Genomic DNA, 15382 nt, shown 5'->3' with positions numbered 1-15382 from the left:
TGAGGAGACTGAGGCACAAAAAGGTTACACCTGAAGACTTTCTCCAGATTTTCCAACTAGCAAGTGGTGAAGTTAAGACTGTATCCCGGCAGTCTAGCTTTACAGCCTTGCTTATTACCTCTTTGTTCCATGGGAATCACCACAGGTCCCACACCTCTCTGCAAAGGTGAGCCTCTCACCTGGGCAGCACAGATGCTGTACTGGGTAAACATGGCCTCATACAAGGCCATCAGTCCACTCTGTCCGGCGGCTGCGCAGGCTCGTGCTTCTAAGACTGGAATTGCCTGTAACACACAAATAGATATGATGTGGTTGGGAGTGAGGAAAAGGGGCCTGCAGACCCGTTACAGAGGCTGGGGAAGCAGCACTCACCATCTCTTTCAGCTGGTTCTGACCCGAGTGCAGGGCCTGCCGGACGCTCTGAGACAAAAGGATCTCATGGCGCAAGCGTTGCTTGCCAAAGGCTACAGCTCCACTGGTCACCAGCATCATCTCTCGGCCTTGATTCTGTAGCACTGACACCTGACATTGAGGAAGGAAAAAGCAGGAGTCACTGTATCATCTCTTTCCTCTCTTCACAAGGGCTCAGGTAGGGCAGATGATTGAATGGATCCCAAATGTTGGTTTATGGACCAGCATTGGGCTGGCTCTGGAAGAATCACCCAGGTTGTTTGGTAAAAATACAGATTCCTACGTGCTACCTCAAATCTGATAAGTACATAGCAGACAGAGATCAGAAATTCTAAATAAGGGGATTCTGGTATGTAGGCAGCTTTGACATCCACAGTACTTGATGGTATCTGTGGGAGTCTATAATGCACAAGGTCTAGTTGTTCCAGCAAAAGAAATCTGGAGCTAGGAACTCCAATGTAAACTTAGCAGATGGCTTCTTAGGTTCTAAGGCATAACGTGGAAGATTGAGGCTCTTTCTGAGCTATATTGATCCCTATGGGTCACCTTAGGCTAGACCAAGGACAGATGCTAACCCTATTCTGCTCTGTCTGCCCAGATCCAGCTGTGGTCACTTTGTTTCCTACTTTGGACAGATCTGCATTAAAAGAATCAAAGATTCAGGCTGCAAATACAGTCCATATTCCTAATATGCCCATTCTCCCTGATGTTTGAGCCCTATAAGCTGGCTCAAGAACTCACAAACACCTGTAATGAATCATGATTTTGAAAAAAAATTTTTAGTCATAGAAAATTTCATACTTGGGGCACCTGGCTAGCTCAGTCAGAGGAGCATGCGACTCTTGATCTTGGGGTTGTGAGTTTGAGTCCCAAATTGGGTACAGAGATTACTTAAAATGAATAAATAAATAAATAACTTTAAAAAAAATAGTAACTAATATACCACCAAAAAAAAAAAAAAAAGGAAGAAGAAAATTTCATACTTAACCACAGTGGTAAGAATAGTTTTATAAATCCCCATGTACCATCACCCAGCTTCAACAACTATCTCTCATGCCAATTTCCCAGTCTCTAGTACTGCCTTTACAGCTAGTCCTGCTATTATTTTAATACGAATGCCAGGTCCCGGACATATTATTTCATCTATAAATATTTCAGCAGTAATTGCTAAAAGACAGAATATATATGCATACATCCAAAAACCAGTGTCACCTAAAACATTTCAATAACTCCTTAACATAAAAGATCCAATCAGTTAAAACACTGCTCCAACTTTTTTAGCTTGCCAAATGACAGTGACTGAGGGGTCCAAAGACGGGAAAGTCAAATCAGGGTGTAGTTATTCTTGAGTCCTCTTAGGAGAGCTGGGACTCAGCCTGGGCCTCCAGGACTGGGAGGATTTGCACCTGCTGCTAAGTGCACAGTATGAACGGTGCCCCTGGAGTTGTGTAACCAAGAGGTTCTGAGAAAGAGGAGGCTCTAAGAGTGGATTTCAGGTGGTGGACAAGGACAGGAATGAGTATGCCATGTTGGTGGGCCAGGGAGGAAGTAAGCTTGAAAACAGTGGTGGTGGTCTCACCAGGGAGAATGGGAAATAAAGTAGGTCATTCCATTAGGCAGTTACATGTCAGAGAAGTCTCTCACAATGTGGCCCTTTTATAAATACCAGCAGAGTCAAATCTCACCTGCACCTGGTTTTGTAAATAAAGTTTTACTAGAACACAGCTATGCCCATTCATATATATATTGTCTATGGCTGCTTTTGTGCTCCATGGTAGAGACAAGTAGTGGAGACAGAGACCATCTGGCCTACAAAGCTTAAAATATTTACTATTTGTCCTTTTGTTTAAAAAAAAAAATTTACTGATACCTGCTCTTGGCAAAGATAGGTAGTGGGATCTGTAATATGACGTTTAAAGTCTAAAACTCCCATGTCAACCCTTAAGGTCACTTTCTTTACTGATAGTCTACAATCAGCCTGGCTTGCCTGCATAGCCAGTAGAACATAAAATCCCAACTGGAAACTTCTGCTTTGAGCCCTTCCAAAGATAAGAGTCCCTGCACAGATCTCTTGGTAATTCAATCCCTGCAAATAAAGACATTGGAGGGCTTGTGCAGAGATGTCTCTCAGACCCCAATGACTGCTTGCACTCTCTCTCTTGCCACCTAGTATCCTTTGCCTTTAAATGAAAGTCTTATATGGGTATTCTCTGTGAAGTCTGCTGAATCCTTTCAAATATGTGAACTTGGAAAATCTTTGCAATGATAGCTCATATTTATTTCAATACTATTGACCTAATTAAAAAAGAAAAAGCCTAGCAAAACAGGAACAAAAAAAGCTCAGTATTCACAAACGTCCATTAGGGTACTCAACCTTGAGGACCCATCAGTCACCTGGGGAACTTTAAAAATCCAGGTGCTTGAGCCCCACCCCAGAGACCTGAGTGTGAAGCCTAGGAATCTCTAGGCCCCTCAGACAATTTTAATGTGCAGCCAGGATTAAGAATCACTGACATCTACAGCTCCTTATCACTAAGAAGCCCGAGGGATAAACTACATGAAATCAACTTTACTCCTTGACCTCCCCTTTGCTTGCCCTGGGATGCTGAGTCCACTGGTACCTTTATTGGAAAGGGAGTTTTCATATTGGTTCATCTATTGTACTCAAATTATTTTTACGAGCTGATAAACCTGAACTGGTGGTTAGGATGGGTTAAGGATAAAATTAGGGTTGAGAAAAACCAAACAAACCCGAACTGACAGCTTAAAAACTCCATATTATTTTTGTCCACCCGAATCTTCCATCTTGGCAATTACCTGCTCAACAATAGATGCCAGGCGCCCCAGGGCAAGGCCACACTCATCCCCGCGCGTTACTACAGCACTTCCGAGCTTCACCACGATTCTCTTGGCATGCTTCAGCTCACTGCGGTGGGCGAAAGACTTGCCGTGTGCACGACTGAGGGGTACAGTGATAAAGGGGATATTGCTCCAAGAACGAACATGTCTGATGGCTGAAGGCTGGATACGATCTGCAGCTCCCAAACAAAGTCAAATGCAAGATAAAAGAAAAATATATAATATAAATTTCTCATTAAAAAGATACACATACAATATTAACCAGTTTAGCCAAAAAAAAAAAAAAAACTTTATTATTCTTAACTAAGTAAAACCAGTAAATCAAAAGCCAGTATATCCAGCATGTTCTTATTCTAGCACTGTGTGGAGTTTACACCAAGTACACAGATCCCAGATACACTCAAACACTGTGAAGAGTTTAAACAAAACAATCTTTCCTGAAGATAAGTTGGCAAAATATATCAAAAGTCTTAAAAATGTTCCCGTCTTTTGATCCAGTAATTCTGTGTTTGGAAATTTATTCTAAGAAACTAATTAGAGATGGAAACAGAGATTTATCAGAAGGCTGTTCATAGTGTTATTTATAATAGGAAAAATCACAAACAGAGTAAACATCCAAAAAAGGAAGAAGGGTCAATTAACTTTTTCATAATTTTTAATAACATAGGAAAATGCTCCTGACATGTTAGTTTCCTATGTGTCTAAATGCACAGAAAAAAAGATGAAAATAAATCAAAAATGTTTTTATTTTTGATGGAATTACAAGTGATTTCAATTTTCTTCCTTATTGTCTATGTCTTCCAAATTTAAGCAATAAAAATACATGGCTTTTATCATCAAAAAAATGTGTGCTTTTAAAGAAACCAAACCACTATAAAAAGAGAGTGAGCCTGACTAGCAAGGACAATAAAGAACAAAGTAATTGGTTATGAGTAGTAAAAAATCATAACTAAGCCACCTACAAATTTTCTCTCTGACATGGTAGCATGATTTCAGATGTCTGTTAACAATGATTAAAAACACTGGATAGCTTTCTGAAGGGCAAGGAATGTTGGAGTCAGATACTCTCAATCCCTTTGGAAATCTGCCTCTAAGCAATCCTTTCCTGATCCTTCTTTCTTGCAATGCTATACAGGATTTCTAAGGAAGCAAATGTTATATATGCATATACACACACGAACGCACACACACACAATCTCTCATGTATAGATATAGATAATCTTGATTAAAAAACTAAAGATTTATCTACATAAAGCCAAAAGTAGAACAGTAGAAGCTGAATGTCAGGAACTGAATACCTTCACCACTTCTCATAGGCCCAACTCCTCCTGCTGGCTACTTCCTAATTACGCATTAGCCCTTCCTCTCACGAATGAAAAGACTTCTCTACTTTGAGCAAGGCACACTGCCACCAGTCAAAAGACTACATTTCCCAGACTTTTTGTGCAACCAAACATGGCCATGTGACTAAGTTCTGGTTAGCGAGATACATGAAAATGTTATGTGGGACTTCTAGGAATTTCGTTCAAAAGAGAAGTGCTTCCTTCTTCCCTTCACCCATCCTGCTGCTTAGAAAATGGGTATTAGGCAGGAACTCAAACATAATTTTAGACTACAAGGAAAACATCAAGAACTTTGGAGTAACAAGGAAGAAGTAGTATGGATGCCCAATGATTTCACAGAGCTATTCTGAAAGCCCTGGACTGCCTCCCTTCTTAGAGAACCCCAGGTTCCTTTCAAAAGAGAGAGGGTTGCCTGGCTAGCTCCATGGGTAGAGCATGCAACTTCGGATCTTGGGGTTGTGGGTTCGAGCCCCTCGTTGGGTATAGAGATTACTTAAAAATAAAAATCTTTAAAAAAAAAAGAGAGAGAGAGAAACAGACTTTTATCCTGTTTGAGCCATTATTATTTTGGAGTTTCTATTACACACACCTGACCTAATTGTAACTGACACAGAAGAATGAGTGCACAGGCAGAGGCACAGGTGAGGCCTTGCTGATGGATGGTCTCACTCACAGCAAACGGACCTTCTCTTGGTGGGATTCCCTGATTGCAAGAAGTCAAGATGAGTAGTGCAGGTCCTCAGCAGGACTAAACTTTAGGTACTTCATCCTCAAAGAGTTCTCTATGTGTTATTACAGGCAATTAATAAGTATTTGAATGAATTACTAGAGTAATCATTCTAAGCCACTATTCTACAATATTGTACAGTAACTTCCTCCACTGAAATCAACCATTATCACCTCCCTTTATAGTTACAGACAATTACCCAGATTTCTCTAGAGCCACTACCTCTAACTCCTGACCCCTAACTCCTCTAACTACAGTGTAGCTTCTATTGTTTTCTCTATGCTGTAACAATGGAGGGTAAAGTGAGCAGAATCTTATTCTCATGGACCAGAAGATCACTGTGTATTCTCCTTCCTCTCTGCCGCCTTCACACACAAATCTTAGAATGAGTATTTTTAATGAAGCAGTCAAGAGTCCTTTCTTCCCCCTCTTAAATGACCACTATAATAAGTGATTATGTTTCAAGTTTGCGGAGATACAAGAAAGATGATATGGTCTTTTTTCACAACAGGCTTGAAGTCCAGTTCCGGGCACAAAGCTGCTCAGTAAGTCCATCCATCATCTGGGATGGAACTGGGACCTGGCACCCTCCTGGACCCACAGATGGGTTGTCTCTTCCTGGTGGGGGAGTCCCAGGGACTACCAGGCTGATTTGTTGTTGGGGCTAAGTTCTGTGAAGAGTTCCCTTTCTTCATTAAGTTCATCAATATAGGTACTGTGGCGCAGTCTTCAGTGATATTATCATAAGCAATTATATATATACCTAAGTCTAAGCTTAAAAGTTGTATACATAATAATTCTGGCCTCATTGACCTGAGAGAGAGAGGGCTGGTAGAAGGAGAGACTTACTCCCCTGGGGTTTGGACCTGGGATCTCAGTGGCTATTTGCAAAGCTCAGAGCTACACCCAAGTATCCTGTATCCCTTTGATAGCTGTCAGGACTAGGCCTGATAGCCATTTTTCCTTCCTGTCCCTGCAGGCCTGGTCCTGTCCTGGAGAGTGCTAAGCATGGGTGGAGCAATGTAAGAGCACCCTTAAGGACACAGGGTAGTCCAGGCGATCAAATGGCAGAAACCAATCAGAATCTAGCAGGCCAGGTTAGCATGAAACAGGCTCCTGACCCACAGTCTTTATCAGCAAAGATACCAGCACAAGGGCGTGCTAGGCAGTCAAGGGTCATTCTGGCTGCAGACAACTGGGTTGCCGCAGATAAGCGCTGACTAGATTCAAGAGGAAAACAACTATGAATAAGCTTTCGAGCAAGTAAAGACTCAGTTATATCCAGTGGATTCTAGCACCAGGGAGAGTTCTATGGGATCCAGGGCTTTTTGGGCTTCCTGTTCAACAATGCTGAGGACTGTATTACTCCTATATTGATCCTACCTTTCTTGAGGGCATTTTTTATGTTCTACAGTATTTCATACTTTTTAGAGTCCATCCTGAGGATTGAGAAGGTCTTGATTAGTTAAGAAAAATCCAAGGCTTCTGGAGGGGCATCTTCCCATCTTCTAGGGAACCTTTAGGCTCTAAGTCCCACAGAAAAGCCATCTCCTCCTGGTTAGTATGAGGGGATACTGAGAGATATGTGTGTGTACCGTGCTGGGGGTGGGGGTGAAAAGCGAGTTGTCCATATTCTTCAAAAATGCTATGCACCATACTCCAAGGGAGAAGTCTGTTACCTTTCCAGCATCAGAGTCCTTATGCTCAGCAATCAATGAGCCTGTGTTCCAGGCCTGAACAAGAGAGGACCCTGATAGGATTTCTATCTCCCTTCCTGGCCTTCCATTTCCTTCTGTGTTTATATGTATACGCTTTCTCACTTTGCCTTTCTTATTTCTTTTCTGTTCTTCTGCTTATCATGATCAGTAAACACAGGGCTCCAGAATCCAGAGAAATCTGGATACAAAAATGGAAAAATCTAGGGAAAAGATCAGAAAGTACCTCTTTCTGCGAATTACACTAATGAGAATAAACAATAATAACAATAAAAATACTGAATACTTACTATATACTAAGAGCTGTGTTAGGTATTCACACACCTTTTACAGAGGCAGAAGATATATAAAAGGACAGGTTCTGGAGCTAGACTGTCTGGGTTGGAATCTCAATCCTTCTGCTCATTTGCTGTTACCTTACCTATCTCATAAGGTTGCTGTAGGGGATAAAACGAATTGATGCATGAACAAAATTGGCACAAAATAAACACTCAATAAATATTAGCTGGTGTTATAAAAAAAAAAGTGTCTGCTATTCCTATCATCATACTGAATTCTCATGAGTTAAGCCTCATGAGTTAAGTATTATTATGAGTTAGTTGGTGTTATTATTAGACTCATTTTATAAATAAGGAAACTGAGGTCCAGAGAAGCTGAGTAACTTGCTAATAACATTACCAGACTGCAAAAATGGCCACAACACTTTGAAGCTTCTTCCATCGATAGGTAGAATCTGCTCTCCCCGCCTTGAATCTGAGCTAGCCCTGTGACTTATTTTGATTAATAAAACGTAGCACAAGTAACACTGCATAAATTCTGAGCTTAGGCTTCAAGAGGCCTTGTGGCTTCCACACGTGCTCTACTTGGGAACCGTGAAGGCATCATATGAAAAGCCGTGTTTAATGGACGGCACTGGAGGAGATAATGCTAAGTGAAATAAGTCAAGCAGAGAAAGACAACTATCATATGATTTCTCTCATCTATGGAACATAAGAACTAGGATGATCAGTAGGGGAAGAAAGGGATAAAGAAAGGGGGGGTAATCAGAAGGGGGAATGAAACATGAGAGACTATGGACTATGAGAAACAAACTGAGGACCTCAGAGGGGAGGGGGGTGGGGGAATGGGATAGACCGGTGATGGGTAGTAAGGAGGGCACGTATTGCATGGTGCACTGGGTGTTATACACAACTAATGAATCATCGAGCCTTACATTGGAAACCGGGGATGTACTGTATGGTGACTAACATAATATAATAAAAAATCATAAAAAAAAAAAAAAAAAAGCCGTGTTTAGCCTGCTGGAGGATGAGAGACCGTATGGAACAGAGACAATCCATCATCCCAGCAAAGACTGCCCAGCCCTCAGCAATCAGCCCCGAGCCAAAGAGTTCTGACACAGATATAGAACCACCATGCAGCTGAGCCGGGTCCAACACAGAATTGTGACCTAAATCTATAGTTGTTTTAAGTCACTAAAGTTACTTAGTGAGTAACTAGTACAGCTAGTTTTAAAACCCAGGGCACCTGGCTCCAGACGTTGATCTTTTCTCCCTTATATTTTTCTTTATGTGAATGAGAAATAGAGATTTTGGAGCTAGGGATTTTTTTCCTGGATGATAAGCTTTTTAGTTGATAAGCAAGTTCTCTTACAATAAGGTCTGGAGACTATTGGTAAGATTTAATTGATATTAAGGAGACAGCCACTCAAAACACGATAAACAGCCTTTCAACAAATGCTGCTAGAATAACTAAGTGTCCAGAGGCAAAACCAAGAACCTTGACCTAAACCTTACACCTTATACAAAAATTAACTCAAAATGGATCATACACTTTAACGTAAAATGTAAAGCTATAAAACTTTTAGAAAAAACATAGGAGGAAATCTTCAGGAAATCTACACAAAGCTCTTAGACTTGACCCCAAATGTACAATAAATGAAAGAAAATATTGATAAGTGGAACGTCATCAAAATAAAAAAACTTTCCTCTGTGAAAGATCCTGCTAAAGGAATGAAATGACAAGCTATAAATTGGGAGAAAATACTTTCAAACCACGTATCCGTAAAGGACTAGTACCTAGAAGAGAAAGAACTCTAAAAATTCAAAGGTAAAAAAACAGTCCAATTAAAGATAAGAAAGAAACATTTCACTAAAGAGGATATAAAGATGGCCAAATAGTACATGAAAAGATGTTCAACATTATTAATCCTTAGGGAAAAGCAAGTTAAAACCATACTGAGGTATCTTTACACACTATCACAGTGGCTAAAATCAAAGAGTGACAACAAAGAATATTGATGAGGATGAAGAGAAAGCGGATTGCTCATACACTGCTGGGGTGTATGTAAAATGGTACAGCCATTCTCCAAAAACAGTTTGGTAGTTTCTTATATAACTAAACATGCAACTGCTATATGATCCAGCAATTGAACTCTTGGGCATTTATCCCAGAGAAATGCAAACTATGTCCACACAAAATCCTATACACAAATGCTCACAGCAGCCTTATTTATACCAGTAAAAGATTGGAAACAACCAGATGCCTTTCAATGGGTGAATGGTTACACTAACTGTGATATACCCATACCATTAAATACTACACTGAGTAATAAGAAGGAACTAAAAAAATACACACAACAACTTGGATGAATCTCCACAGAATTATGCTGAGTAAAAAAACCCATCCCCAAAGATCACATACTGTCTGACTTCATTTATATAACATTTTTTGAAATGACAAAATTATAGAAATGGAGAACGGATTAGTGGTTGCCAGGGGTTAGGGATGGGGAGGAGGGGGATAGCCATAAAACAGAAAAGTTTCCACCTGCAGCGGTGGAAACGTTCTTGACTCTATCAATGTCAGTATCTGGACTGAGATACTGGAAGAACATGTAAAGGGCATAAGGGATCTCTCTGTATTAGTTCTTACAATAGCACATGAATCTACAATGGTCTCAAAATTACAACTTAACTACAAAAAAAGGTAATGAACAAAAACAGCCTATAAAAAAAACTTTGGGAGAATGAATATAGGTAACACTTTATTTGAAAATTTTAAATTAATTAATTAGGCATACAAAATGCTGTACAAAATTAATGTGTACAATTTGATGATTCCGTAGATAAGTATACAACTGTGAAACCATCACCACAGTTGATGCCATAAAGCTATCACCTCCAAAAGTTTCATTTTATTGATAAATACAAACACTCAGAACATTTCACCAGTAGGCTGCTTCCTTGCTTACTGTCTTTGTCCAATTCTCCCAAATTACGTTTTTTTCTCCTTTAAAATCTTGCTTGAAACACACTTCCAAACTCCCCACATCCTTCTAAGTTTCCTATGGTACCTACGAGATCTGGAGAGGGCTGTGGATTGGACCCAGGGCAGGAGACGCTGGCGGAAGGGCTGGAACCCGGAGCAGTAGACTTGACTCAACATGCTGCGATGTGGTCACTGATCAAAGTATCTGTAGAACGCATTTTTAAAAGATGAAAATGAAAATGATAGGCAATTAACTTTAATTTCTTCCACTTCCTCATACTCTCAATGAAAACTTGATTCTTCTGCTCCAAACTCCTCTGTATTAAGGACAACCCCACCTGTTCTGTATATAGAAAAGAGAAAGACACGAAATGGCTCCTTCCCAGGTCCCACCTCCATCCTTCCTTTCCTAGGACCTCCTTAGTTTTTATGTAAGCAAATGACAATTAAGGATTATAAATACTCTGAGTGACAAAAAAAGTTAAAGTACAATGTTTCTGTATTGATACTAAATCTTCACTACAGTTCCTACACCATTAGGAAGTCTCAAACAAATCAAAAACAGATCCAAATTCAGTAAGCGGCCATCTCCACCTTCCTGCTATCACCTCCCAAAAGAACTCTGAAAACCCTGGTATTTGAAATGTCAGCTTGACCCCTGCTGACACAAGAAGAGGATGGAAAGCCAGAGGCTACTGTCATCTTTCTTCCTGCTGTCCTCAGGAATCTAAAGCTCACTCTTGCATGCCTGGAGGGAGCGCAATGCCTGCAAATGGTTGGCATTTTAAATGAGTATGGGCACATCCCATAGAGGATGAGTACATGGCTAGAAACCCGAGCTAGGAATATGGTGGTTATGGGCATTTTCCTGCCCTAAGGCAAACTTGAGGCTTTAGATAAAGAATAGTTTATTTCACAAAAATGTAGGGGGCTCCCTCCTATATATGCACAGGAGAAGAAACCATTCATTATTGCAGCTCTCATGCTACAGGGACAATTGCTGTTTTCACGATAAGAAAAACACTGCACCCTCTTTGCTTGTAGGCTTCTTTTTAACTTTTGCTCTGTGGATTGGTGAATATATTCCAACCCTCTTAAACGTGTCTCAAGAGACTAGCAGTTAGCCCCACAGTGAAGAGAAACAAGCAGTGGCATGTACTGCTCTTCAATTTATATTGCACAAAGGCACAGACAGAGAGAGGAGAGAAGAGATTGGCAGGATACATCTGCTGTAAAAGAGATGTCATCCAACAGGCAACAGAAAGTGTTAAGTGCTGTCCTTGTTGACTTAGTTTGTGACAGTCTGGAAGATCCCAAGAGAAAATTATCCGCGTAACATTTAAGGAGGACATAAGCCCATGGTCTCTGTGTGCCGCTTATATAAATTCCTTCCGTAATTTTTTTTGTTCTTTTAAAATTTTATTTATTTGTCAGAGAGAGAGCGAGAGCGCGCACAAGCAGGGAGAGCAGCAGGCAGAGGGAGAAGCAGGCTCCTTGCTGAGCAAGGGGCTGGATGCAGGACTCGATCCCAGGACCCCGGGATCATGACCTGAGCCGAAGGCTGACACTAAACCACCCAGGCGTGCCTTCTTCAGTAGTTGTTGCTAAGCAATTATTTACATAGGAATTCTTCAACAGTAATGCCAAAGGGTAAAATAATCAAATTGTGACACTACAATTCTAGTTCTGTCTCCTTCATGAAAACTTTCTCAGCAGCTCTAGCATTCAAAGTTGGATATAATCCTACAGGTTAGCTTTTAACTGGTTTATGTGTTACTGTTGCTTTTCCCGCCTGGATTATAAACTTCCCACTGACAGCATGGTAAATTGGACAGGGAACATGGATTGTAGAGTTGGACAGATTTGGGTTTCAGCCCTGAGCTTGCTATGCTAGCTATGTGCCTTTTGGAAGGTTACTGAATCTTTCTAAGCCTCAGTTTCCTCTTTTGTAAATCAGGGACTATAAAAGTAAGGAGCTCTTGGGATTATTGTGAGAATTAAATGTGACAATGCATGGAATCTTGGGTATAACAGATGCTCAACAAATGTCAGCTGTGCTCCTTCTTTTAGGCACTAATCATGTCTTTATTTCCTTTATCTTTATTTCCTTCAGGAGGTGCCACTGGCATTCAATAAATATTCTCTGATGGACATAATCACGAATTATACTTATTGATTGCATACCTCTCTCTTATCTAAGAATAACTGAAAGCTCTGAGTGTTCAAGGTCTCTAACTTGTTAGGTTCAAGACTGACCTAGAAACCAAGCCTTCCTGGCCTCTCCCCTGTACCACACACCTCTGACTGACTGCAATGAATGGTTCTCCTGTCTGAGTTTATTATGCTCTCAAAAAGCAGACAGCTGATTCCAGGGAGCAAAGGGTATGTGTGTGTCTAGACTCAATATCATCAGTTAAAAAAAAGTTTCCATGTTTTCACTCATGTCATTTCTGAAGCACCATTTTTACTCAGTAAAAAGATTTTATTTATTCCAGAGAGAGAAAGAGGGAGAGAAAGAGAGAGCACAAGAAAGGGAAGCAGCAGGAAGAGGCAGAGGGAGAGGGAGAAGCAGACTCCCCACTGAGCAAGGAGCACGATGTGGGGCTCCAACCCAGGACCCTGGGATCATGACCTGAGCCGAAGGCAGACGCTTAACCGACTAAGCCACCCTGGCGCCCCCACTCGTTTTAAACAGAATGCCTTTATCCTACTGATTTGGACAAAGAACTGAACTTTAGTCCCAACAAACTTCACTCAGAAAGACAGGTTTGGTATACGGTTCACCACTCAAAGACAAAGACGGTGTGATAAATCCCGCCGCCTCAGAGAGCAGGGGATAATGATGGGGGGCGGGGGAGTCTGGGTGCGCCCCGGTGTGCCCCGGAGGTACTACTCACAGAGCGTGTGCCACACTGCAAAGGGCGGTCGTGAGCGAACTCCCCCGCTGCTGGGGGCCTGATTTTGAAAGAGAGGGTCACGAAAGCCCACAGGCCGCTGAGACGGCGTGTGGCCAGTTACAAACCAGGGAACATCACCAGCTCACCAGCTGCCAGGCAGGTGCACTGGAAGCTGACTCCGGACTCCCGGAAAGGGGTCCGCTGAGCCCTCAGGCCTCCACCTGGACCAGTTCCTCCACGTGGGAGTAACCAAGGGCGGCCGCGCAGGTCAGGTGCCCCAAGCCCCTCGTACCCTGGAGCCTCCCCGCCCGGGCATATGGGACCACAACGGCGGCCAGCGCTCCCTGGGCTGCCCAGGCAGCCGCCATCTGCCTCTGCGAGCCCACACCCAGTCGCTGGCCCGGCCTCCCGCCGGCCGGCGCCCCCACAGCCCCCTGGGTCGCCCGCGGGCCGACGTGCACCCCTTCCTCCGCCGCGGCCCGCGCGCCCCATCAGCCCCCGCGGAAGCGCCGGCGCCGAGCCATCCCCGCCGCCATGCCCGCTCCGTACCTGCTTCACGCCGCCGCCCGACCCCGCCGCCTGGCCCGCACTCCACGCCGGGCAGATTCTGGCGCCGGCTTACTCTCCTTTTTCTTCCGTCCACGTCCCGCAAGATGACGTTACGTCAGCGGCGTTGGACTAAACACAGGCCGCGGAGCCTCCGCTGCTGACGTGGGGCGAAGGGCTGAGCCGGAGCTACGCGGCGGCAACAGCGTAGGCGCCTTGGAGAATCGGGTCTGCGCTCCACGTGGCGGGCCCCGCCCGCCCAGGCCCGGGCAGACGCCGGGAGGCGGGGCTCGACATCTCGGGGTGCACGTCCATGTCCCGCTAGGGGAACAGGGGCCCCACCAGGCTTCGCAGGGAGGAGAGAAATAGGCCTGGCTGCCGTAGCTGCTGGTAGATCCTATAAGGTGTGTCTGTCAGTGTTGGGCATTATATCCCAGGCGCGCCTCAGAAATAGGTTGGTGCAATTTTGCACATACTTGTATTTACAGAATCCACACTTTCGGCAAACTTCTGCTGTTTAAATGAGAAAATTTTGTCACTGCGATAAAATGATTCGCCCCCTTGTCGTCTGGAGGTTTCCCCAAAGGTCCCAGCCCAACTCTTACTCTGCAAGGGCATTGGTGAGAGTATTGCATTTAAAAATAGTTGTATTTTTTTAAAAAAGTTGTATTTAATCCCTGACAATTAGAACTATTCCAAAGGTGAATGCAGATCCACCCTTAAAATTAGAGCTCAGAGTCTCCCTCTTTCCTACTAGTGTTTTCCTCAGAGGGCATATTTTGTATAGGCACAGGCAGGGCTGGGCAGGTGTCAGGGTAGGAACTGCACAGCACTTGACTGGAGGTCAGTGATGAGGAAAGCGTCTTCCTCTTCTTGAGAACATTGCTGGGTCTACTTATTCATTTCCTCATTCATTAACATTGCCTACTTTATGTGCCAGGCATTCCCTAGGTGTGGAGGAAGACATCATCCCTTTCCTAAATGAATTTACAGCCTTATGGGAGAGACAGATATGTGAGCAAATGATTACAACACAACCCGATTAACCCTAGAGGAGGGGGTGCCCAGGGATTCAGGCAGGGCTTTAAAAAGAGTAGACATTTGAGTTGTGGTTTGAAGGACGAAAAATAAGTCATTCGCCTAGAAATGGGAAGCAGGATCATATGAGAAAGAGGAGATGCAATAAGCAAAGGCATAAGATGTCCTATGAGAAGAAGCTGCATGTGGGACATGACAGGAGAGGTGTTTGGGGGGGGGCACCTTGCAAGAGGATTTCTGTGTCACACCAAAGAGCTTCAATTTTATCATCCTCAAAGGTAGAGAACCATGACTTTTAAGGTACTGGAATGGCACAATGATGAGATTTGTGTCTGAAATTAGTAAAGAAGGGTAGAAGCTGGGAGGCTGGTTAGCTTAGTACAAAGGCCCAATTAAGAAATGATGACTGGAAGGGAGGCTCCAGCAGTGGGCATGGGGAGCATAAAGTGGGGAGATCTGACATCACTTACTACTTTAAAGTTGGGGGGATGGTGGTGAGAGAAGAGGAGGGATTCTTGCAAATCTGGTTATGCTGCACTATAGTAGGTTAGGAAACAGATGAAGGGAGTTCTTTGA

At 43.0% G+C, this 15382-nt stretch overlaps 1 protein-coding gene across 2 annotated transcripts in view; it reads right to left on the bottom strand.

Moving 5' to 3' along the window:
* ALDH18A1 (aldehyde dehydrogenase 18 family member A1) overlaps positions 1–14001 on the bottom strand; it is a 39213-nt gene extending 25212 nt beyond the window's left edge. Inside the window, exons 1-5 of one of the 2 annotated variants that reach the window (XM_045785013.2) lie at positions 13772–14001; positions 10415–10530; positions 3229–3443; positions 373–522; positions 180–284 (exon numbers count right to left, since the gene is read on the bottom strand). In XM_045785013.2, the coding sequence (XP_045640969.1) occupies positions 180–284; positions 373–522; positions 3229–3443; positions 10415–10502 (558 nt within the window). In that variant the 5' untranslated portion in view covers positions 10503–10530; positions 13772–14001. The remainder of the gene's footprint in view (positions 1–179; positions 285–372; positions 523–3228; positions 3444–10414; positions 10531–13771) is intronic. The other variant, XM_045785012.2, reaches the window with a different exon arrangement.
* Between the last annotated feature and the right edge of the window lie 1381 nt (positions 14002–15382).

Source organism: Ursus americanus, chromosome 6 (assembly GCF_024610735.1).
Source record: "Ursus americanus isolate L20-20 chromosome 6, mUrsAme1.1.p, whole genome shotgun sequence".
NCBI lineage: Eukaryota > Metazoa > Chordata > Mammalia > Carnivora > Ursidae > Ursus > Ursus americanus.
This window is presented reverse-complemented; position numbering and strand designations above follow the sequence as displayed.